Source organism: Microcebus murinus, chromosome 4 (assembly GCF_040939455.1).
Source record: "Microcebus murinus isolate Inina chromosome 4, M.murinus_Inina_mat1.0, whole genome shotgun sequence".
In the NCBI taxonomy this organism is placed as follows: domain Eukaryota; kingdom Metazoa; phylum Chordata; class Mammalia; order Primates; family Cheirogaleidae; genus Microcebus; species Microcebus murinus.
Window position 1 is genome coordinate 102702413 of NC_134107.1, and position 23576 is coordinate 102725988.

Consider the following 23576-nt stretch of genomic DNA (forward strand, 5'->3'; position numbering starts at 1 on the left):
GATGTGGTGCTTATTTTTCCATTCTTGGGATACTTCACTTAATAGAATGGGTTCCAGCTCTATCCAGGAAAACACGAGAGGTGCTATATCACCATTTCTTGTAGCTGAATAGTACTCCATGTTATACATATGCCACATTTTGTTAATCCACTCACGTATTGATGAACACTTGGGTTGTTTCCACATCTTTGCAATTGGGAATTGTGCTGATATAAACATTTGAAAAAAAGATGGCTTTTTTAAAGAATATCTTTTATTCTTTGGGGTAGATGCACAGTAATGGGATTGCTGGACAAATGGTAGTTCTACTTGTATCTCTTTGAGGAATCTCCATATTGCTTTCCACAGAAGTTGTACTAGTTTGCAGTCCCACCAGCAGTGTATGAGTATTCCTATCTCTCCACAACCACACCAATATTTACTGTTTGGAGACTTTTTGATAAAGGCTATTCTCACTGGACATAAGTGATATCTCATTGTTTTTTTTTTTATTATTCTTTTTTATATTTTTTATTTCGGCATATTATGGGGGTACAGATTTTAAGGTTTCAATAAATGCCCTTTTCCCCCCTCCCCCCACAAGTCTGAGACTCCAGCATGACCATCCCCCAGATGGTGCACATCTCACTCATTATGTATGTATATACCTGCCCCCCTCCCCCCTCCCACCTGCCCAATACCCTATTACTGTAGTACCTATGTGTCCACTTAGGTGCTGCTCAGTTAATACCAGTTTGCTGGTGAGTATATGTGGTGCTTGTTTTTCCATTCTTGGGATACTTCACTTAGTAGTATGGGTTCTATTCAGCTCTAAGAAACAATGGTGATATAGCACATCTTATATTTTCGTGGTTAGAGCTGGAACTCATTGTGGTTTTGATTTGCATTTTCCTGATGATTAGAGATGTATAGCATTTTTTCATATGTTTGTTAGCCATTAGTCTATCTTCTTTTCAAAAGGTTCTGTTCATATCATTTGCCCACTTTTTGACTGGGTTCTTTGATTTTTTCTTGCTGATTTTCTGGAGTTCAATATAGATTCTACTTATCAGCCCTTTATTGGATGTGTAACATGCAAATATTTTCTCCCATTCTGTAGGTTATCTGTTCTCCTGATAGCTTCCTTGGCTGTGCAAAACCTTTTTAATCTCATTTAATCAGGCCCTATTTATTTATTTTTGTCATCACAGTGATTGCCTTTGAGGTCTTCTTCATAAATTCTTTGAGTAGGCCAATGTCTATATGAGTTTTTCCAACATTTTCTTTTAGAATTCTTAGAGTTGCATCCCTTAGTTTAAAGTCTGTTATCCACTGTGAGTTGATTTTTGTAAGAGGTGAAAGGTGTGGATTTTGTTTCAGTCTTCTGCATGTGGCTAGCCCACTTTCCCAACACCATTTATTGAATAAGCATTCCTTTCCCCAGTGTATGTTTTTGTCTGCTTTGTCAAAGATTAGATGGCTATATGAAAATGATTTTATACCTGGGTTCTCAATTCTGTTCTGTTGGTCTATGTCTCTGTTCTTGTGCCAATTCCATGCTGTTTTAGTTACTATAGCCTTGTAGTATAGCTTGAAGTCTCATAAATTGATGCCTCTCAATTTGTTATTTTTGCTTAAGATTCTTTTTGCTACATAGGGGTCTTCTCTGGTTCCATACAAAAATACACATAGATGAGACTTAGCCAAAAATGATACAAGTCATATATGACAAACCCACAGCCAACATCATACTGAAGGGGGAAAAATTGAAAGCATTCCCACTTAGAACTGGAACCAGACAAGATTGCCCTTTATCACTGCTTCTATTCAATATAGTGCTGGAAGTCCTAGCCAGAGCAGTCAGACAAGAGAAGCAAATCAAGGACATCCAAATGGGGGCAGAAGTGGTCAAACTCTCTTTCTCTGCTGACGATATGATCTTATATCTGGAAGACTCCAAAGATTCTGCCATGAGACTATTGGAATTGGACAAATTCAGAAAACTCTCAGGTTACAAAATCAATGTTCAGAAATCAGTAGTATTTCTATACTCCAAGAGCAGTCCAACTGAGAACCAAATCAAAGACTCAATACCCTTCATAAAACATCAAAGAAAATAAAATACCGAGAAATATATTTAGATAAGGAGGTAAAACCACACCATACTCATGGGTCAGCAGAATGAACCTTGTTAAAATGTCTATATTGCCCAAAGTGATCTACAGATTCAATGCAATCTCCATTAAAATACCAACATCATTTTTCACAGATCTAGAAAGAGTAATTCTACACTTTGTATGGATCCAGAGAAGACCCCAATGATCATCAGGTATTGGGCAGATGGGAGAGGAGAGTAGGGGATGGGTATATACACACATAATAGGTGTGGTGCACACCATCTGGGGGGTGAACATGCTTGAAGCTCTGAATCCAGTGGGACAAGGGCAATATACATAACCTTAACATTTGTACCCCTATAATATGCTTAAATGTAAAATAAAAAAGTTTTAAAATATTATACATATATGTAGACTTTTATGTACATAACAGATACATCACTACTCCACATATCACAGCTCTGACACATCCTCCTTGATGTGAAAGAGCATCATCTCTTACTTGCATTACTGTCAAGTCCTCTTATTCAGTTCTCTTCTTCATTCATTGCCTCACACGGTTTATTCTCTACATAGCAACTAGGATAATCTTTTTAAAATATAAGTCAGGTTTTTTTAATCTCCTGTACTCGATTTCACCTAGAGCAAAGCTTGAGTTTCACAATGGTCTGGGAGAGCCAACGTGATTTTGCCCCTTGTTACATCTGTCTTGATCTCCTACGTGACTCTCTCCCGCACTCCTTTCATTCACTACAACAGTCTTTCCTGGTTTTCAAACATGACAGAACTAACACCCTAGGGGTTTTGCATTGGCCATTTCACCAGCCTAAAATATTTACCCAGATATTCATGTAAAATGTTCTCTTCTCAATGAATTAGAATCCATGTCTAATTTATCTTTCTATTTTCAGTATGTAAAATATTTCTGGACATAAGGGTTTGTCCATCTTTGAATGGCTTCTCCTCTTTTTCTTTTTTAAATTTTACCTTGTCTTAATCTTCTATTTTTATTTTTATTTTAAAATGAGAGAAAAATCTATGGTTTTAAAATTGGTCAGTTCATGGTGGAGCACAATGCACCTGCCGAATCATTCCTCTTTTAAGGTATCTGGCACTCCAATAGCTTCTTACAGACACTATATTGCGGAAGGAGGGGAATGAAAGAAGATAATAGGGCTGATTTTATTTTAAATTTCCTGTTCAGTTTCCTCTTTATTTTGATAAAGTAACTGTAACCTTGTTTATGTTAGAGAATTAATTTTTTTAAAAAATGATTTTAAATGTGGAACGTATTATTACCCATGGTTCTAAGTGAAACTTCAGTGGTGAAGGGGTGAAATTAAGAAATGATCTAGACATGGAAACTCAGTTTATTCGTAAAATTAGGCTAAACTTGATGGTATTTAAGTAAAAATCTAAATTAAAAAGGCATGTTTATAAGGCTTATACTACTACTTATCTATCTGAATAAAACAATATATTTTGATCCTAAGAGGGGAACTCCTTTTTTAAATATAGTGAATAGCATTACTTATTTGGAGCTGCCTTGTAATTTTAATGTGTACAGAAAAAAATGATCTGAATGGACTCAAGCAGGAAGCCACCATCTTAAACGTTAACTAACCTGACATTACACATCAGACTCCTGTGACTCACTAGGACCACTTGGCAGCATCATACCAGTAGCCCAGTGTCACTCATTTATTCAAATAATATCACTTGAACACCAGTGAGGTACTAGAAACTGAGAATATAACAGTTAACTACATGATGTTACACCTTTAAAGATCTTGTACTTTTGTATAGGATAGAGATTTTTATATAGAGATGCCCAGGACACTCACAAATTGAAGCTGGCACCTTCAAGCAAATACTCATTATAGAAGCTCATGCGACTTAACTATGAAACTGGCTAACATTTAAATTCTAATGAATTTGAGTTTAGATACCTATGCTATTTTAGACATGAAAACATATCTATGGGTTTTATGCCTGTGTGTGTAAATATAGACATAAATTTATATTATATTACATATTAAATGTTATATATATACACATATATTTTTTAACACACACACAAACAACTTGTGGTTGGACATATCATCTCCGAATGTTTAACTACTCATCGCAACAGTTAGAGCTGTATCCAGCGGGCCTCGTGAGAATCAAAGTGGGCATCTGCCTGCAGGGCAACTAACACAAGACTTGTATCTGCCAAGCCTTGTTGATAGCAGTAGGTTTCCTCCCTGAACAGACAAAGAAAAAAAAATAATAGGTTTTTGACCTCATCAGAATGCTACATGAACTTCACCCACTATACTCAGCATGCATCTATCCTAGTTAGCATGGTGAGAAGGTGAAAAGTCTTAATTAACTCCATTTTCTTCCCTATTCATGGAATACATTTGATAGCATTAAAACATAATTTTGTGTTACTCATACTTTTAAAGTCTGTGCCCTATGCAAAGACCCACTGACTTTATGGGAAAAGAATATATGTTTAGTCTCACTTTTATAATATATCCAGACTGACAAAAGACTGTAAAAAGCACTTATAATACAATATGATACATGGAACTGTAGAAATAAATATGAATGGGATGAAATCCAAAAAAAGAAAACCTTCATTCAGTCATAGGAATCAGAAAATGCTCCCAGGAAGACAGAATCAGTAGAGAACAAAATAGGGGAGGAAAAAAAGGTAGTGGATCCAGGCACAGGGAAGAGAATGGCTCAAGCATTAACATTATACCAACTGTAAAACAAAGGCTCTGACCTGTAACACTGTATTTCACTATGTATAATTTAATTATCACCTATGTACAGGATACTTAGCTTTCCACCACATTTTACAATTTCTATAATGAGCTCCAATTTCAAACTTAGTTTTTTTTTTTTTTTTCCCTTTGTATCTCTTTTATACTGCTTGGAATTCTTTTTTTTTTTTTTTTTTTTTATTTTGGCATATTATGGGGGTACAGATTTTAAGGTTTCAATAAATGCCCATTTCCCCGCCTCCCCCCAAAAGTCTGAGTCTCCATCATGACCATCCCCCAGATGGTGCACATCTCACTCATTATGTATGTATATACCCACCCCCCTCCCCCCTGCCCAATACCCTATTACTGTAGCACCTATGTGTCCACTTAGGTGCTAGTCAGTTAATACCAGTTTTCTGGAGAATATATCTGGTGCTTGTTTTTCCATTCTTGGGATACTTCACTTAGTAGTATGGGTTCCAGCTCTAACCAGGAAAATATAAGATGTGCTATATCACCATTGTTTCTTAGAGCTGAATAGTACTCCATGGTATACATATACCACATTTTATTAATCCATTCTTGGATTGATGGGCACTTGGACTGTTTCCACAGCCTTGCAATTATGAATTGTGCTGCTATAAACATTCGAGTGCAGGTGTCTTTTTTGTAGAGTGTCACTGGATCATTTGGGTAGATACCCAGCAATGGGATTGCAGGATCAAATGGTAGATTCAGTTGTATCGCTACCCAAACTGATCTACAGATTCAATGCAATACCTATTAAAATCCCATCAGCATTCTTCACAGATATAGAAAAAATAATTTTACGCTTCGTATGGAACCAAAGAAGACCCCGAATATCAAGAGCAATTCTAGGCAACAAAAACAAAATGGGAGGCATTAATATGCCAGATATCAAACTATACTACAAAGCTGTAGTAATTAAAACAATATGGTATTGGCACAAAAACAGGAATATTGACCAGTGGAACAGATGTGAGAATCCTGATATAAAACCATCCTCATATAGCCATCTCATCTTTGACAAAGCAGACAAAAACATACGCTGGGGAAAATAATCCCTCTTCAATAAATGGTGCTGGGAAAACTGGATAGCCACCTGTAGAAGGCTAAAACAGGACCCACACCTTTCACCTCACAAAAACCAACTCACGCTGGATAACAGACTTAAACCTAAGATATGAAACTATTAGAACTCTAGAGGAAAAAGTTGGAAACACTCTCCTAGACATCGGCCTGGGCAAAGAGTTTATGAAGAAGTCCCCAAAGGCAATCACAGCAGCAACAAAAATAAATAAATGGGACATGATCAAGCTACAAAGCTTCTGCACAGCCAAAGAAATAGTCATGAAAGTAAACAGACAACCTACAGAATGGGAGAAAATTTTTGCATTCTATGCATCCGATAAGGGACTGATAACTAGAATATACTTAGAACTCACGAAAATTAGGAAGAAAAAATCAAATAACCCCATTAAAAAGTGGGCAAAAGACTTGAACAGAAATTTTTCTAAAGAAGACAGAAGAATGGCCAACAAACATATGAAGAAATGCTCAACATCTCTAATCATCAGGGAAATGCAAATCAAAACCACAATGAGATATCACTTAACCCCAGTGAGAATGGCCTTTATCAAAAAATCTCCAAACAATAAATGCTGGCGTGGTTGCGGAGAGAGAGGAACACTCCTACACTGCTGGTGGGACTGCAAAGTAGTTCAACCTCTGTGGAAAGCAATATGGAGATACCTCAAACTTAGTTTTGATAAGCAGGGATCAATACAGTGATGCAAATTTCCACAAAATGACCTTTCCTTGGAGAGTAGAGAGGAGGTTAGATACTTAGGAATTGAATAAACACCATTTTGTTTTATTCTATTGTCTTTGTTCTGAGTATTTTTTGTTTGTTTTATAGCGAGCATATCAGAAGGCTCTTGCCCAAGTAATGCATGAGCAAATTAAACATACCATTAAATCTTGCCTCTACAGATTTCACTAACTTGGGAACTTTAATGCAAATATTCAAGTCAAAGTTTTGTCAAAATATTCCTAATCCCCATGTCAGTTGTGAGTGAGCTCTTGTTCTTGGATTATTTGGTTCATATTTTAAATAAAATAATTGTTCCTCTCTAGTTTTAGTCTTTTACAGTCCTTTTTATTTTTTGGTCATTCTCAGCAGTAACTATTAACATATTTATTTTCATGATGTATTTGGCCATCACATTTCACCATGATTGTTATAAATCAAATTATTTGTTCTGAATCAACAGTATTTCCCTGTTGTGACCTATTTACAGAAAGGCAAAAGCCATGATGATTGCATTACAATTACACACATGCAGAGGTGAACAGTCAACTACTTGCTCCCTCTCATCTTTATTTAACTGAGTATAGCTGAATTTCATCTTGACACTCACGTCTGTCCTGGTCTCCAGGAACAGCGCTTATCCATGAAAGTGAGGTATAAAATACTCTAACCCAATATTAGTCACTTTTGAATTTGAATTACAATTGCAATATCTGGTTCTGATTATATCACATTTTATAACAGTTCTGGTAATTGAAGGAGATACAAATCTACAGAACAGATACAAATTCAGATTGCATTGGAGTTTTTAAAAACTCATTAATAATTTCCTACAAAGTGACCTCTTATTTATGGGTAGTCTGCCTCATTGGGTCCCAGCCTAAATGACATGTTGCTGGGCTCCTTTCTCTCCCAGATCCTGTTCTCTGAATTACAAGACCTTGAAAATATTTCAATTTTTTTAAAATGTTGTAGAAAAATCCAGCTCCCTGGTTGAGGCAGTCATCTTCCAACTATCCTAGGCCAAAAGGCCTCATCTGTCCCAACAGAAAAGAACCATCCAATTAGTTTTTTAAACAAAAAATAAAGCAGCAAACACCCTAAGAAAAACACATGTATCATCCAGAAATAAAATTCAGTAAACTTTCAAAATAGAAATTTTTTATACTTATATTTATTGAATAAAAATTATAAAATTAAGTAGACAGAAAGTATACTAGCAAGTATAGTATATATGAAATCAAGAATTAATAGTATATTCTAGGATTTTTCATTAACAAACTGTGTGACACTAAGTCAATTATTAACATCTAAGCATCAGTATACTCTCCATACAATAAATATATATCAACAATCTACCATGTGCTGTTAGGTAATACAAAGGTAAATGGGAAGTCTCTACCAAAAAAGCTTAATGCATACTGCATAGCTGCAAAACAGGCAATATTTGATATTCATTACAAAACATTCTGTACCTGTGACACTGGCATTTGAAAGAAACACATTCGTGCCCAGTGGAGGATGACTAGACAGGAGTAGAGGCAGATGATCCGATTCAAGCTTGCAATGGTACATTACAAACAGAAGATAAAAAACTACACACTAATGTATTAAATTATCACATGTACCTTGAAAATATGCATATATATTATGTACCAATAAAAAATAAAATTTAAAAATGAAACTCCATACCAATGGCACAATGTTGTTCTAATACTACTTTATTTGATTTTGGTTTTGCATCATATCTATTAATACTTTTCTAGAGGAAAACAAAGGAAGTCTATGATGACAAACATAAAAAAAAAAGAGAGAGATAAATTACTTTTCTAATGTTATTCCTAAATGAAAAATGTTGAAAAGTGGAAGATACTGTGAAAATAGTAAAGAAGAGTACCTACCCTAAAAATTATTAGCAAATTAAGAGAAGACATAAATATTTTTCATTATCATAAAAGGATGTAAGATAAAAAGGTTGCCTCCAGACTATTCTAATTAAATAAACAGAATATCCCTGTCCTGTAACCACATACTCAAAGACGTACTGTTACAAATCAAAACTTTCTAATACTCAGGGTTTTTCTCAGTGCAAGTTTAACATCTTTGTTCCTCAAGCAGTAGATTAAGGGGTTCATCATGGGGACCACATTGGTATAAAACACAGAAGAGATTTTGCCCTCATTCATAGACCCAGCAGAAGATGGTTGGAGATACATAAATGCACCTGATCCGAAGAATAAAGAAACAGCAGTTATGTGAGAACTACAAGTGCTAAAGGCTTTGGACCTGCCCTCCTTGGAGCTGATTTTAAAGATGTTGGAAAGGATGCAAGCATAAGAAATAAAGATGGTGAGACTGGGCACAGTGATGTTGATGCCAACTACAATGAAAACCACCAGCTCATTAATGTAGGTGCTGGTGCAGGAGAGCTGGAGCACAGGGAGGATGTCACACAAATAGTGGTTGATGGTGTTTGCATCACAGAAGGTCAGTCTCAGCATGCACCCAGTGTGGACCAAGGCACCAGACAAGGCCATCAAGTATGAACCAAGCATAAGGTTGCAACACACTTGAGGGGGCATGACAATGTTATACAAAAGTGGGTTACAGATGGCCACGTAGCGATCATAAGCCATTGATGTCAGCACATAGCATTCAGAGATGGCAAAAAAACATAAAAAAAAAAGCTGGGTCATGCACCCCATGTAGGAGATAATGGTCTTCTCTGATATGAAGTCCATCAGCATTTTAGGTGTAAATGCACAAGAATAACAGAGGTCTATGAAGGACAAGTTAAAGAGAAAAAAGTACATGGGGGTGTGAAGGTGTGAATTCAGCCCAATTAAAGTTACCAAGCCCAGATTTCCCAATACAGTAACCACATACATTGCTAGAAACAGGAAGAACAGTGGGAGCTGGAGATCTGGCTGGTCTGTCAGGCCCACCAGAATGAATTCAGTCACAAAAGAGCTATTTCCAAGAACCATTCTTCTCTAAAAGGATCTGTGGGGAAAAAAAATTGTTGCATTAAAAACAACACAGTCCTTCCCACAGTGAGTTGCCCACAAATGTATGTAAATATCTGACAGTACCTTGACCTGTACCCACAAAAACTGCCTTTACAGAGCACCATCAACTTACTCTATGAGGAGAAAGCCTTATGCAAACATGAATTCTGGAAATAATAAGGGATAAGAAGGGGTGACCAGGACAGAATTATCCTTCTCTCATCTCATCATTTCTTTATTCACTTGAGCCCTCTCCTGTCCAGTAAAATAGGATAAAGAGGACTTTGCTGCCTGCTAATGGCCTCAATACAGTTTAGACTCTATTAAGATGGGAACCAAGACTCTCATTTCTAATCCAAATGTAAGGAACAAGAGTCTTGGACTTTAATTAACTTGGCAATGTCACAGTGAGAAAGCTATAAATCTAGAACAGAGAAAGTTCTGTCCATGGGCAGCATATTTACTGATAGAGACACTGCAACCACTGTGCCCACTGATGTCTCTGAACATCCTCTGCTCCCTCCTCAAACACATTCTTGCACTAATTTCAACTGAGTCCCAGGATTATGCAACACGTGGGCAAATGGAATATCTTAGATCCCTGGATTTCCATCTCAAAAGGAGGATATTGATATAAATAGAAGTCAGGAGCTCACTGTTAGTCCAGAATACCTTGGTGCTTCCTTATCTTTGTTATTTCCTTGTGGTCCTGGAAGAGTAATGTCAGGATCCCAGGTTTGAGTTCCTTTGATTCTAAGAGGATGCAGTCCAGGATTAATTTCTGCTATGTCTTAAAAATATTTCTGATTTACACATCATAATTTATGATTATGACTCTGATTCCCCTCAAGCAACAGAGAAAAATAGTCTCTATTATTAACAGTTTGTCCACTACATAAGGCATAGATTTCATATGAGTTTAATGATATAATGCACTTTTTTATAAACAGGATAGAAGCTTACTCAGTCTCTTCCCCAAGGAACAGTTCTAGGAGTAATAGGGAAATAAGGGACTGTATTTACATCTGGGACCCTGTTCTGTGTCTAGCTGCTTAGGGATTCAATATTCTACTCAAGCTTTCCCTTCACTCTAGGGATTGTACATCCAGCAAGGTAGAGCCAAAAATAAACACCCATCTCCCCACCATCCTCATCTCTCTAACAAAATCTATTGTTTGAGTTTTTCTCTCATTCTTCCACATCCTAAGTGGAAATTTCCTACACAACATACTGCATTCTTCCTTATATATATATTTTTTAATCTAAAACTTTTTAAGGATTATAAGTAGTTCACTTTAGGTGTTGTCTCTCCTGGTATATCACCAAAACAACTTTTAATGGCTTATGTCTTTTCTAAATTTTTACTTCTAAATACCAAGAGAAATTTCAAACTGAGTATCCTTCTCATTCTTTAAATGTGACATTTCAGTAATGAGATCATCAGTTTCCTCTGTTTGTAGAAAAGAGTGGGGTTATGGTATTTAAGGTTCTGTGTTTGAATCCCTCACCCTTGATGTTTACAAACTAGAATATCTTGATCAATTTACTTAACTTCTCTGGGCTTCAGGTTCATAATTTCTAAAATAAGGACAGCAATAATAGCCTCTCCTATTAATTGTCACTGGATTATGACAATTCAATGAGATAATATAACTAAAATGGTGGAACAGTGGCTGGCACATGGTAAATACACAATAAATATTTGTCATTATGTATGTCCTCATAACATTGGGTAGATCCTCCATTGTAACATTCATTAGAAAATTTTTCCCTTTCATTCCTGTGATCCCCTACAAATTATAAATTATGTAAGGGTGAGGATCACTTCTGTGTACTACTTTGCTTCTGGTGCTAAGTACAGTGCAGAGTTCACAGGAGGAACTCCTTAAATACTTATGGAAATAATATTCTCTAGCTAAAAACCTTAAGAACCTTTTCTACATTTCCAACATGCGAAGAATAGCATCTACACATCAGTGACCTCCCTTTCTTTAGGTTTTAACTGGACTCTACTACTGAATTACAGAGGCTCCTAATTGTTATTCTAGCACTTTTCCATATACTCACTCTTATTTGGCCCATCCGCACTGCTGCTGGAATAAGCTCTGAAAGTGAAGCTCTGTCTCTCCCCAATTTTAAAACTTCCTGTGGTTCTCCATTACCCACTGGGCAATTGAGGCTATATAATAAAGGTATGAGTCCCAAAACTACAATTCAGTCTTTATTAAAATTAATGGAGAAATAGAGTCAGATTATAGTTGATAAGAAGCCATGAACTATTCTGATTGCAATATTTGAGTATATTAATTATTGAGTTAACTATTATCCATATCTCAATATGGATATAGAATAGTGAATATAGAAAAGTGAATACTGGAGAATGCTTAGATTTCAGAGTCCACAGGAGTACATGAAAACTAAAAACATTAGCACCATTTATTGAATACGCATTCTTTCCTCCAGTATATGTACTTGTCTACTTTGTCAGATTACATGAGTATATGAGGATGGTTTTCTATCTGGATTCTCAGCTCTGTTCCATTGATCTATGTCTCTGTTCTTATGCCATTTAAATGCTGTTTTAGTTACTATAGCCTTGTAGTGTAGCTTGAAGTCTGGTAAATTGATCCCTCCCAATTTGTACTTTTTGCTTAAGCATGCTTTGGTTATATCATTGGGGGATTTTCTGGTTCCATATGAAACGTAGAATTATTCTTTCTAGATCTGTGAAAATTGATGTGGGTAGTTTAATAAGGATTGCATTGAATCTGTAGATCACTTTGGTAGTATAGACATTTTGACAATGTTGATTCTGCCAACCCATAGCACAGTATGTTTCAACCTGTTTATGTCTCCTGCTATTTCTTTCATCAGTGCTTCATAGTTCTCCTTGTAGAGGACTTTTACCTCCTTAGTTAAGTGTATTCCTAGGTATTTTACCTTCTTTGTTGCTATTGTGAAGGGCATTGAGTCTTTGATTTGGTTCTCGATTTGACTGTTGTTGGCATATAGGAATGCTACTGATTTCTGTACATTGATTTTCTAACCTGAGACTTTGATGAATTTGTTTGTCAATACCAGTAGTCTCACAGCAAAATCTTTGGAGTTTTCTAGCTATAAGATCACGTCGTCAGAAAAGAGTGATAGTTTGACCTATTCTGTCCCCATTTGGATGCCCTTGATTTGCTTCTCTTGTCTGATTGCTCTGGCTAGGACTTCCAGCACTATGTTGAATAAAAGCAGTGATAGAGGGGAACCTTGTCTGGTTCTAGTTATAAATAGGAATGCTTTCAATTTTTCTCCAGTATGATGTTGGCTATGGGTTTGTCATATATGGCATGCATCATTTTTAGAAAAGTATCGTCTATGCCTGTTGTGTTAAGCGTTCTTATTATAATAGTATGTTGAATTTTGTTGAATGCTTTTTCTGAATCTATTGCTGGGAAAATTGGATAGCCACATGGAGAACACTGAAACGGGACCCACACATTGCACCTCTCACAAAAATCAACTCATGGTGGATAATACACTTAAACCTAAGACATGAAACTATAAGAATTCCAAACAGAAATGTTTGGAAAACTCTGATACATATTGACCTAGGCATAGAATTTATGAGGAAGACCCCAAAGGCAATCACTGCAACAACAAAATAAACAAATGAGACCTGATCAGATTAAAAACCTTCTGCACAGCCAAGGAAACTATCATGAGAGCAAACAGACAACCTACAGAATGGGAGAAAATATTCCCATGTTACACATCTGATAAAGGGCTGATAACTAGAATCTTATAGAACTCAGGAAAATAAACAAGAAAAAATTTTTAAACCCTATCAAAAATTGGGCAAAGGACATGAACAGAAATTTTTCAAAAGAATATAGACTAGATGAGAGCTCTATTGCTCAACATGAGAGATCGGGGCCAGTGGTTCTAAAGGAAATAGAGAGAGAAGATGGCAGATGAGAAACACCGCCAGACAGAGTGTCTCTGCAGAAAAGACAGATTCTAGCAGAAATTAGAAGAAAGAAGCAAGAAGACGAGCCTACATCAGATGAGGGTCAGAAGGAGGAGTACCTGAGACCACGGGAGACTCCACAGGAGGAGGTCACAGAGGAGAACTGGAAGCTGGGACCCCCGGAGCAGCCCGGAGACCAGTGGGAAGTGTAGATGCATTGGCCGTTTTCCCTCCCCTGCATCCCGGACTGATGGTGGGCTCCCCAGCGGGTGGAGAGACTTGCGGACACCAGCCCAGCAACAGCCAGTGCCAGTGAGTGGTAAGCCAGTAGCGGAGGTGGCACCAGGCTCCCAACTCCCTCGGGGCACCTCCGTGTGCACAGACCCCAGCCACGTGGCAGACACCATAATGCCTCCTCCTCCCTTCCCCCAACCCTACCCGCAGCTGCCCAGAGAGACAGAGAGACAATATAGCCACCATCCAGAGGCAACTACAGGGAACGGGACTTTCCCTTTTGGGGCCCTACAGCTGACAAAGGGGAACTCAGACTGTGAGCTTCCTACTCGCCAGCCCTCCCAGGTGCTGCTGGCACGGTGATCCCAGGAGAACGGGGGAGACCCTGAGGTTGAGAGACATAGACCCAGCTTGGGCTCCCTGTGGGTGAATTGGGACTGGCACTGCTCTCCCTGGAAGGGTTATAGTTTGAACTCTGGGACCCAGAGGTCAGACCTGAAGACCACAGGCCTCGCATTGCCTGGGGCACAGAAGGGATATTTGAGAACAGCCTACTGAGGTGTGTGTGCCTTCAGGGGAAGATCAGTGTCCTAGAGGGCAACCCTCCCCCCTAAAGGAGGCCTTGCGCCCAGCCCAGGTGGTGTTCCTGCTCAGGGAACCTCCCCGCCAGCAGCACAGCCAGGGGAGGCCTGGTGGCGTGGTCTTGCCTGCTGGCAGAACCCAGGAGTAGCTGCGGAGTTGGGGGTGGTGGAAAGAAGCCAGGCCCACTTCAGACTGCTGAGTCTCAGGCAGCCCACACCCACACGCAGACTCTCTGACTGAGCCAGCCATTCCAGCCCCTCCCTATCAGCATTGCCTGGAAGCAGAGAACAGAACTTTGACCCCTGCTAATGACATTGGTGGTGCCTGAAGGAAGGCTTACCCAACCCAGCTCCGCTCAGACTCCCTCCTAGACTAGACCTCACTGAAGGGGAGAAAAGGACACACCTGGAAGTCCCAGGGCCCCACCCACCACCTAAGGCACTAGAGTTCTCTCTACAGGAACAAGAGCTGATAACAGGACACAAAAACAACAGCATAGCCTGCTCCTCCAAGCAAGGGCCACCTACTAACAGTGAGAGCATCCTGCACACCCTTTTCACGACACCTACTGACTCATTACACAGGGAGTGGTCAAATCTCACCCACGGACACCACCTACTGGCTCAGAAACTAAGAAGGAGTGTGAATACCCCCAAAAAAAACCTAAAGAAAAGAAACAACAACTGATCAACATGAGAAGAAATCAGCAAAGGAACTCAGGAAATATGAAGAACCAAGTGGAAAACACACCCCCAAAGAGGAGCCCCAGCCCCATAGAAATGGGCACCAACCAAAAAAAGGCAACCAAAATGACAGAAGAGGAATTTCCTATGTGGATCATAAGAACACTCATTGACCTGCAACAACAACTCAATAATCAACAAAAAGAAACCACAAAAAGCCTCCAGAACCTAGAAGAAAAGTTCACTAAAGAAATAGACAAAATGAAGAAAAGTTTAACCGAACTCCTGGAAATGAAGAATCAATTCAGGGAACTACAAAAAACAATGGAAAATCTCAATAACAGGGTACACCAAACAGAAGACAGAATCTCAGAGAATGAAGATAACACCCTCCAATTAAATAAATCAGTCTCAGAAATAGAGCAGAGAAACAAGAGAAAAGAGCAAAGCCTACAAGAGATGTGGGATTATGTGAAGAAACCTAATGTGAGGGTCATAGGCTTACCAGAAGGGGAAGAAGACAACACTCACAGGTTGGACAAACTATTTGAAGATATAATAGAGGAAAATTTCCCAGGCCTTGCTCAAAATCTTGATATACAAGTTCAAGAAGCTCAGAGGACGCCTGGGAGATTCAATGCAAACAGGAAGACGTCACGACATGCAGTCATCAGACTGACCAAAATATCAACTAAAGAGGCCCATCTAAGAGCTGTAAGACAAAAGAAGCAAGTAACATACAAGGAAAAGCCAATTCGAATAGCATCAGACTTCTCTAATGAGACTTTACAAGCAATGAGAGACTGGGGCCCCATTCTCCCTCTTTTGAAACAAAACAATGCCCAGCCTAGAATCTTATTCCCTGCAAAACTAAGCTTCATATATGAAAGAGAAATAAAGACATTCTCTCACAAGCAAAGGCTCAGAGAATTCACCAAGACAAGACCAGCCCTACAAGAAGTACTCAAAACAGCGTTACGCACAGAACATCATAATAATAACCCATGAATATAAAAACAACCAAAACCCAAAGATTAAACGCCAGATATTACAATGGCTCAAGACAGATATCATAGCAACAACATCCAACCCAATAGAAGGAACAGTAATCTACCTTAACTATCAGTTCTCTCAATAAATGTGAATGGCTTAAACTCTCCACTCAAGAGACATAGGCTGGCTGAATGGATAAAAAAATACAGGCCAAGTATATGCTGTCTTCAGGAAACACATCTACCCTGCAAGGATGCATTAGACAAAAAATAAAAGGGTGGAGATCAATATTCCAAGCAAATAGAAGCCAAAAGAAGGCTGGTGTGGCAGTTCTAATTTCAGACGATTTAGTTTTTAAACCAACAAAAGTAGTAAAGACAAAGAATGTCATTATATAATGGTGAAGGGCACAGTTCAACAAGAAGAGATAACAATTTCAAATATATATGCACCCAACTTAGGTGCACCCAGATTCATAAAGCAAACCTTACTGGAGCTAAGCAAATGGATTAATAGCAACTCCATAATCGCCGGAGATTTCAACACCCCACTGACGGCACGAGACAGATCCTCCAAACAGAAAATTAATAAAGAAATAATGGACTTAAACAAAATTCTAGAACAATTGGGTCTGACTGACATTTACAGAACATTCTACCCAAAATCCACTGAATATACATTCTTCTCATCAGCTCACGGGACATTCTATAAGATTGACCATATTCTAGGACACAAAGAAAATCTCAAGAAATTTAAAAAAATAGAAATCATACCATGTACCTTCTCAGATCACAGTGGAATAAAACTAGAAATCAACCCTAACAGAAACTCACATTTCTACACAAAAACGTGGAAATTAAACAACCTCCTACTAAATGATTACTTCATAAATGAAGAAATCAAGACGGAAATAAAAAACTTCTATGAAGAAAACGACAATGGAGAGACAAGTTATCAACTCCTCTGGGACACAGCTAAAGCAGTTCTGAGAGGAAAGTTTATCTCCATAAATGCCTATAACCAAAAGACAAGAAGATCACAAATAGACAATCTAATGAAACGACTCAAAGAGCTGGAAAAAGAAGAACAGACCAACCCCAAACCCAGCAGAAGAAGTGAAATCAACAAGATCAAATTAGAACTAAACGAAATTAAAAACAGGAAAACTATTCAGGAGATTAATAAAACAAAAAGTTGGTTCTTTGAAAAAATAAAATTGACACACCATTGGCTAAGCTAACGAAAAGCAGAAAAGAGAAATCTGTAATAAGCTCCATCAGGAATAAAAAAGGAGATATCACAACTGATCCCAAAGAGATACAAGATACAATTTATGAATACTACAAAAATCTTTATGCACACAAACTGGAAAATGTGGAGGAAATGGACAAATTTCTAGAAACACACAGCCTCCCTAGGCTCAACCAGGAAGAAATAGATTCCCTGAACAGACCAATCTCAACAGCTGAAATAGAAACAGCAATTAAAAATCTTCCTAAAAAGAAAAGTCCCGGTCCAGATGGCTTCACACCTGAATTTTACCATACTTACAAAGAAGAACTAGTACCTATCTTGCAGAAACTATTCCACAACATCGAGAAGAACGGAAACCTCCCCGACACCTTTTATGAAGCGAATATTACTCTGATACCAAAACCAGGAAAGGATGCAACAAAAAAAGAAAACTACAGACCAATATCCCTAATGAATATAGATGCAAAAATTTTCAACAAAATCTTAGCTAACCAAATCCAGACACTTATCAAAAAAATAATCCACCACGACCAAGTGGGCTTCATCCCAGGGATGCAGGGATGGTTCAACATACGTAAATCTATAAATGCAATTCACCACATAAACAGAAGCAAAAACAAAGACCACATGATTCTTTCAATAGATGCAGAAAAAGCTTTTGACAAAATTCAACACTCTTTCATGATACGAACACTTAAGAAAATAGGCATAGAAGGGACATACCTAAAAATGATACAAGCCATATATGACAGACCCATAGCCAACATCATACTGAATGGGGAAAGATTGAAATCATTCCCACTTAGAACTGGAACCAGACAAGGCTGCCCACTATCTCCACTTCTGTTCAACATAGTGCTGGAAGTCTTGGCTACAGCAATCAGACAGGAAAATGGAATCAAAGGTATCCAAATAGGGGCAGAAGAGATCAAACTTTCACTGTTTGCTGATGATATGATATTGTATCTAGAAAACCCCAAGGATTCAACCAAGAAACTCCTGGAACTGATCAATGAATTTAGTAAAGTCTCAGGATACAAAATCAATACACAGAAATCAGAGGCATTCATATACGCCAACAACAATCTAATTGAGAACCAAATCAAAGACTCAATTCCCTTCACAATAGCAACAAAGAAATTAAAGTACCTAGGAATATATTTAACCAAAGAGGTAAAAGACCTCTACAGGGAGAACTATGAAACACTGAGGAAGGAAATAGCAGAGGATGTAAACAGATGGAAATCCATACCATGCTCGTGGATCGGCAGACTCAATATCAGCAAAATGTCTATACTACCCAAACTGATCTACAGATTCAATGCAATACCTATTAAAATCCCATCAGCATTCTTCACAGATATAGAAAAAATAATTTTACACTTCGTATGGAACCAAAGAAGACCCCGAATATCAAGAGCAATTCTAGGCAATAAAAACAAAATGGGAGGCATTAATATGCCAGATATAAAACTATACTACAAAGCTGTAGTAATTAAAACAATATGGTATTGGCACAAAAACAGGAATATTGACCAGTGGAACAGATGTGAGAATCCTGATATAAAACCATCCTCATATAGCCATCTCATCTTTGACAAAGCAGACAAAAACATACGCTGGGGAAAAGAATCTCTCTTCAATAAATGGTGCTGGGAAAACTGGATAGCCACCTGTAGAAGGCTAAAACAGGACCCACACCTTTCACCTCTCACAAAAACCAACTCACGCTGGATAACAGACTTAAACCTAAGATATGAAACTATTAGAACTCTAGAGGAAAAAGTTGGAAACACTCTCCTAGACATCGGCCTGGGCAAAGAGTTTATGAAGAAGTCCCCAAAGGCAATCACAGCAGCAACAAAAATAAATAAATGGGACATGATCAAACTACAAAGCTTCTGCACAGCCAAAGAAATAGTCATGAAAGTAAACAGACAACCTACAGAATGGGAGAAAATTTTTGCATCCTATGCATCCGATAAGGGACTCATAACTAGAATATACTTAGAACTCACGAAAATTAGGAAGAAAAAATCAAATAACCCCATTAAAAAGTGGGCAAAGGACTTGAACAGAAACTTTTCTAAAGAAGACAGAAGAATGGCCAACAAACATATGAAAAAATGCTCAACATCTCTAATCATCAGGGAAATGCAAATCAAAACCACAATGAGATATCACTTAACCCCAGTGAGAATGGCCTTTATCAAAAAATCTCCAAACAATAAATGATGGCATGTTTGCGGAGAGAGAGGAACACTCCTACACTGCTGGTGGGACTGCAAACTGGTTCAACCTCTGTGGAAAGCAATATAGAGATACCTTAAAGCGATACAAGTGAATCTACCATTTGATCCAGCAATCCCATTGCTGGGCTTCTACCCAAATGATCCAATGACACTCTACAAAAAAGACACCTGCACTCGAATGTTTATAGCAGCACAATTCATAATTGCAAGGCTGTGGAAACAGCCCAAGTGCCCATCAATCAAAGAATGGATTAATAAAATGTGGTATATGTATACAATGGAGTACTATACAGCTCTAAGAAACAATGGTGATATAGCACATCTTATATTTTCCTGGTTAGAGCTGGAACCCATACTACTAAGTGAAGTATCCCAAGAATGGAAAAACAAGTACCAGATATATTCTCCACCAAACTGGTATTAACTGAGTAGCACCTAAGTGGACACATAGGTGCTACAGTAATAGGGTATTGGGGAGGTGGGAGGGGGGAGGGGGGCGGGTATATACATACATAATGAGTGAGATGTGCACCATCTGGGGGATGGTCATGATGGAGACTCAGACTTTTGGGGGGAGGGGGGGAAATGGGCATTTATTGAAACCTTAAAATCTGTACCCCCATAATATGCCGAAATAAAAAAAAAAAAAAGTAAAACCAGAAGGAAGGAAAAAAAAAAACGTATAAAATAAAGTTGAGGTAAAGGATTTTCCAGCCCAAAAAAAAAAAAAAAAAAGAAAGAAACAAAATCCAAATTCCCTAATACCATGAGAACATCACAGGTTTGGCAGTGGATTCTAATTCATACAAAGACAAAGATGTGAAGTGTCAGGATGCACTCATAAACATACTTAAATATTATTGTTACTATTAGTTTAAACCATCCATATATTGGAAAGGCCTCCAGAAGTACATTTATGAAAAGTATACGCACCTATATTTACAAATAAATTTTTAAAAAGATTAAAAAAAAAAACACATCTGCACTGTAATGTTTATAACAGCACAATTCCCAATTGCAAAGAAGTGGAAACAACCCAAGTGTCCATCAATACACGAGTGGATTAATGAAATGTAGTATATGTATATACCATGGAGTACTATTCAGCTGTAAGAAACAATGGTGATATAGCACATCTTGTATTTTCCTGGATAGAGCTGGAACCCATGCTACTAAATGAAATATCCCAAGAATGGAAAAACAAGCACCACATATACTCACCAGCAAATTAGTATTAACTGATCAGCACCTAAGTGGACATATAGGAATTACATTTATTGGGTATTTGGGCAGGTGGGAGTGGGAAGGAGGGGACAGGTACATACATACATAATGAGTAAGATGTACACCATCTGGGGAATGGTCATGCTTGAAGCTCAGACTTCTGGGGGGAGGGGGGCAAGGGCATTATACACAACCTTAAAATTTGTACCCTCATAATATGCTGAAATAAAAAAAATTGTAGAAAAATACAGCTTCCTAGTTAAGGCAATCATCTTCCAACTATCTTAGGCCAAAAGACCTCATCTGTCCCAACAGAAAAGAACCAACCAATTAGTTTTCTAAACAACAAATAAATCAGCAGACACCCTAATAAAAACTCACGTATCATCCAGAAATAAAACTCGGTAAACTTTCAAAATAGAAAATATTTTATACTTATATTTATTGTATAAAAATTATAAAATTAAGTAGACAGAAAGAAGACTAGAAAGCATAGTATATCTGAAATCAGGAATGAATAGCATATTCTAGGCTTTTTGATTAACAAACTGTATGACTTTAAGTCAATTATTAATATCTAAGCATCAGTATACTTTCCATACAATAAATATATATTAATAATCTACCATGTGCTGTTAGGCTATACAAAGCTGAATAAGAAATCTCTACCAAAAGAAGCTTAATGCATAATGTACACCTGCAACATGGGTGATAGTTGATATTCATTATGAAACATTCTGTATCTATAACACTGACATTAGAAGAAGACACATTTCTTCTCGGTGGAGGATGAACAGTCAGGAGTAGAGGCAGATGATTTTGTTCAAGCTTACAATGGTACAATACAAATAGAAGATAAGAAACTCCACACCAATGTACTAAATTATCACATGTGCCTTGAAAATATGCACATCTATTATGTACCAATAAAAAATAAAATTTTAAAAAGAAAATCCATACCCAGTGGCAAAATGTTGTCCTAGTGCTACTTTATTTAATTTTTGTTTTTGCATAACTATTAATGTTTTTCTAGAGGAAAAGAAAAGAAAGTCTGTGATGACAAACAGAAAATAAAAGCAGAAATGAATAACTTTCTTAATGTTATTCCTAAATGGAAAATGTTGAAAAGTACAAGATATTGTGAAAATAGTAGAGTACCTACCCTAAAAATTATAAGCAAATTGAGAGAAGACTTACATGTTCTTTACCATGATAAAAGGATATGGGGTAACAAGGCTGCCCCTAAACTATTCTAATTAAATAAACAGAATATCACTGTCCTGTAACAACATACACAGAGACGTACTGTTACAAATCAAAACTTTCTAATACTCAGTGTTTTTCTCAGTGCAAGTTTAACATCTTTGTTCCTCAAGCAGTAGATTAAGGGGTTCATCATGGGAACTACATTGGTGTAAAAGACAGAAGAGATTTTACCCTCATCCATACTAAGAGCAGAAGATGGTTTAAGATACATAAAAGCACCTGATCCAAAGAATAAAGAAACAGCAGTTATGTGAGAACTGCAAGTGCTAAAGGCTTTGGACCTGCCCTCTTTGGAGCGGATTTTAAGGATGTTAGAAAGGATGCAAGCATAAGAAATAAAGATGGTGACACTGGGCACAATGGTGTTGATGCCAACAACAATAAAAACCACCAGCTCATTAATGTAGGTGCTGGTGCAGGAGAGCTGGAGCACAGGGAGGATGTCACAGAAATAGTGGTTGATGGTGTTTGCATCACAGAAGGTCAGTCTCAGCATGCACCCAGTGTGGGCCATGGCACCAGAGAAGGCCATCAAGTATGAACCAAGCATAAGGTTGCAACACACCTTATGGGACATGGCAATGTTATACAAAAGTGGGTTACAGATGGCCACATAACGGTCATAGGCCATTGATGTCAGCACATAGCATTCAGAAATGCCAAAAAAACAAAAGAAGAAAAGCTGTGTCATGCACCCCATGTAGGAGATAATATTCTTTTCTGATACAAAGTTCATCAGCAATTTAGGTGTAAACACAGAAGAATAACAGAAGTCTATGAAGGACAAGTTAAAGAGAAAAAAGTACATGGGGGTGTGAAGATGTGAGTTCAGCCTGATTAAAGTTACCAAGCCCAAATTTCCCAACACAGTGACCATATACATTGCTAGAAACAGGAAGAACAGTGGGAGCTGGAGATCTGGCTGGTCTGTCAGGCCCACCAGAATGAATTCAGTCACAAAAGAGCCATTTCCAAGAACCATTCTTCTCTAAGAGGACCTGTGGGAGCAGAAAAAAATACTTGCATTAAAGGGCAACACACCTTCCCACAGTGAGTCTGCCCACAAATGTATATGAATATCTAAAAATACCTTGACCTGTACCCACAAAATCTGCCTTTACAGAGCAGCACCAACTAACTCTACAAAGAGATGGCCAGTGCTTCCATATGCAAACAGGACTTCTGGAAATAACAAGAGATAAGGGATAAGAAGGGGTGACCAGGACAGAATTGTCCTTGGCCTCAATACAGTTGAGACTTATTAAGATGGGAACCAAGACTCTCATTTCTAATCCAAAAGTAAGGAACCAGAGTCTTGAACTCTAATTAACTGGGCAATGTCATAGTGAAAAAGCTATGTATCTAGGACAGAAAAAGTTCTGTCCATGGGCAGCATACTTACTGATAGAGACACTGCAACCACTGTGCCCACTGAT

General features: G+C 37.8%; 2 protein-coding genes across 2 annotated transcripts; both read right to left on the bottom strand.

Annotated features, from left to right (window-relative positions):
- Window positions 1–8740: 8740 nt before the first annotated feature.
- LOC105864551 (olfactory receptor 8B3-like) lies at window positions 8741–9673 on the bottom strand. The gene has a single exon (XM_012752493.2). It carries the CDS (start codon window positions 9671–9673, stop codon window positions 8741–8743), a length of 933 nt encoding a protein of 310 aa, XP_012607947.1.
- A 12516-nt stretch (window positions 9674–22189) lies between these two features.
- On the bottom strand, window positions 22190–23131 carry LOC105864532 (olfactory receptor 8B3-like). Its single transcript, XM_012752465.2, has one exon. The coding sequence runs from the start codon at window positions 23120–23122 to the stop codon at window positions 22190–22192; it is 933 nt and encodes a 310-aa protein (XP_012607919.1). The 5' UTR covers window positions 23123–23131.
- Between the last annotated feature and the right edge of the window lie 445 nt (window positions 23132–23576).

Coding starts and splice junctions, on each gene's coding strand:
- LOC105864532 (XM_012752465.2), bottom strand. CDS start 23,122: ATGGTTCTTGGAAATGGCTCTTTTGTGACTGAATTCATTCTGGTGGGC.
- LOC105864551 (XM_012752493.2), bottom strand. CDS start 9,673: ATGGTTCTTGGAAATAGCTCTTTTGTGACTGAATTCATTCTGGTGGGC.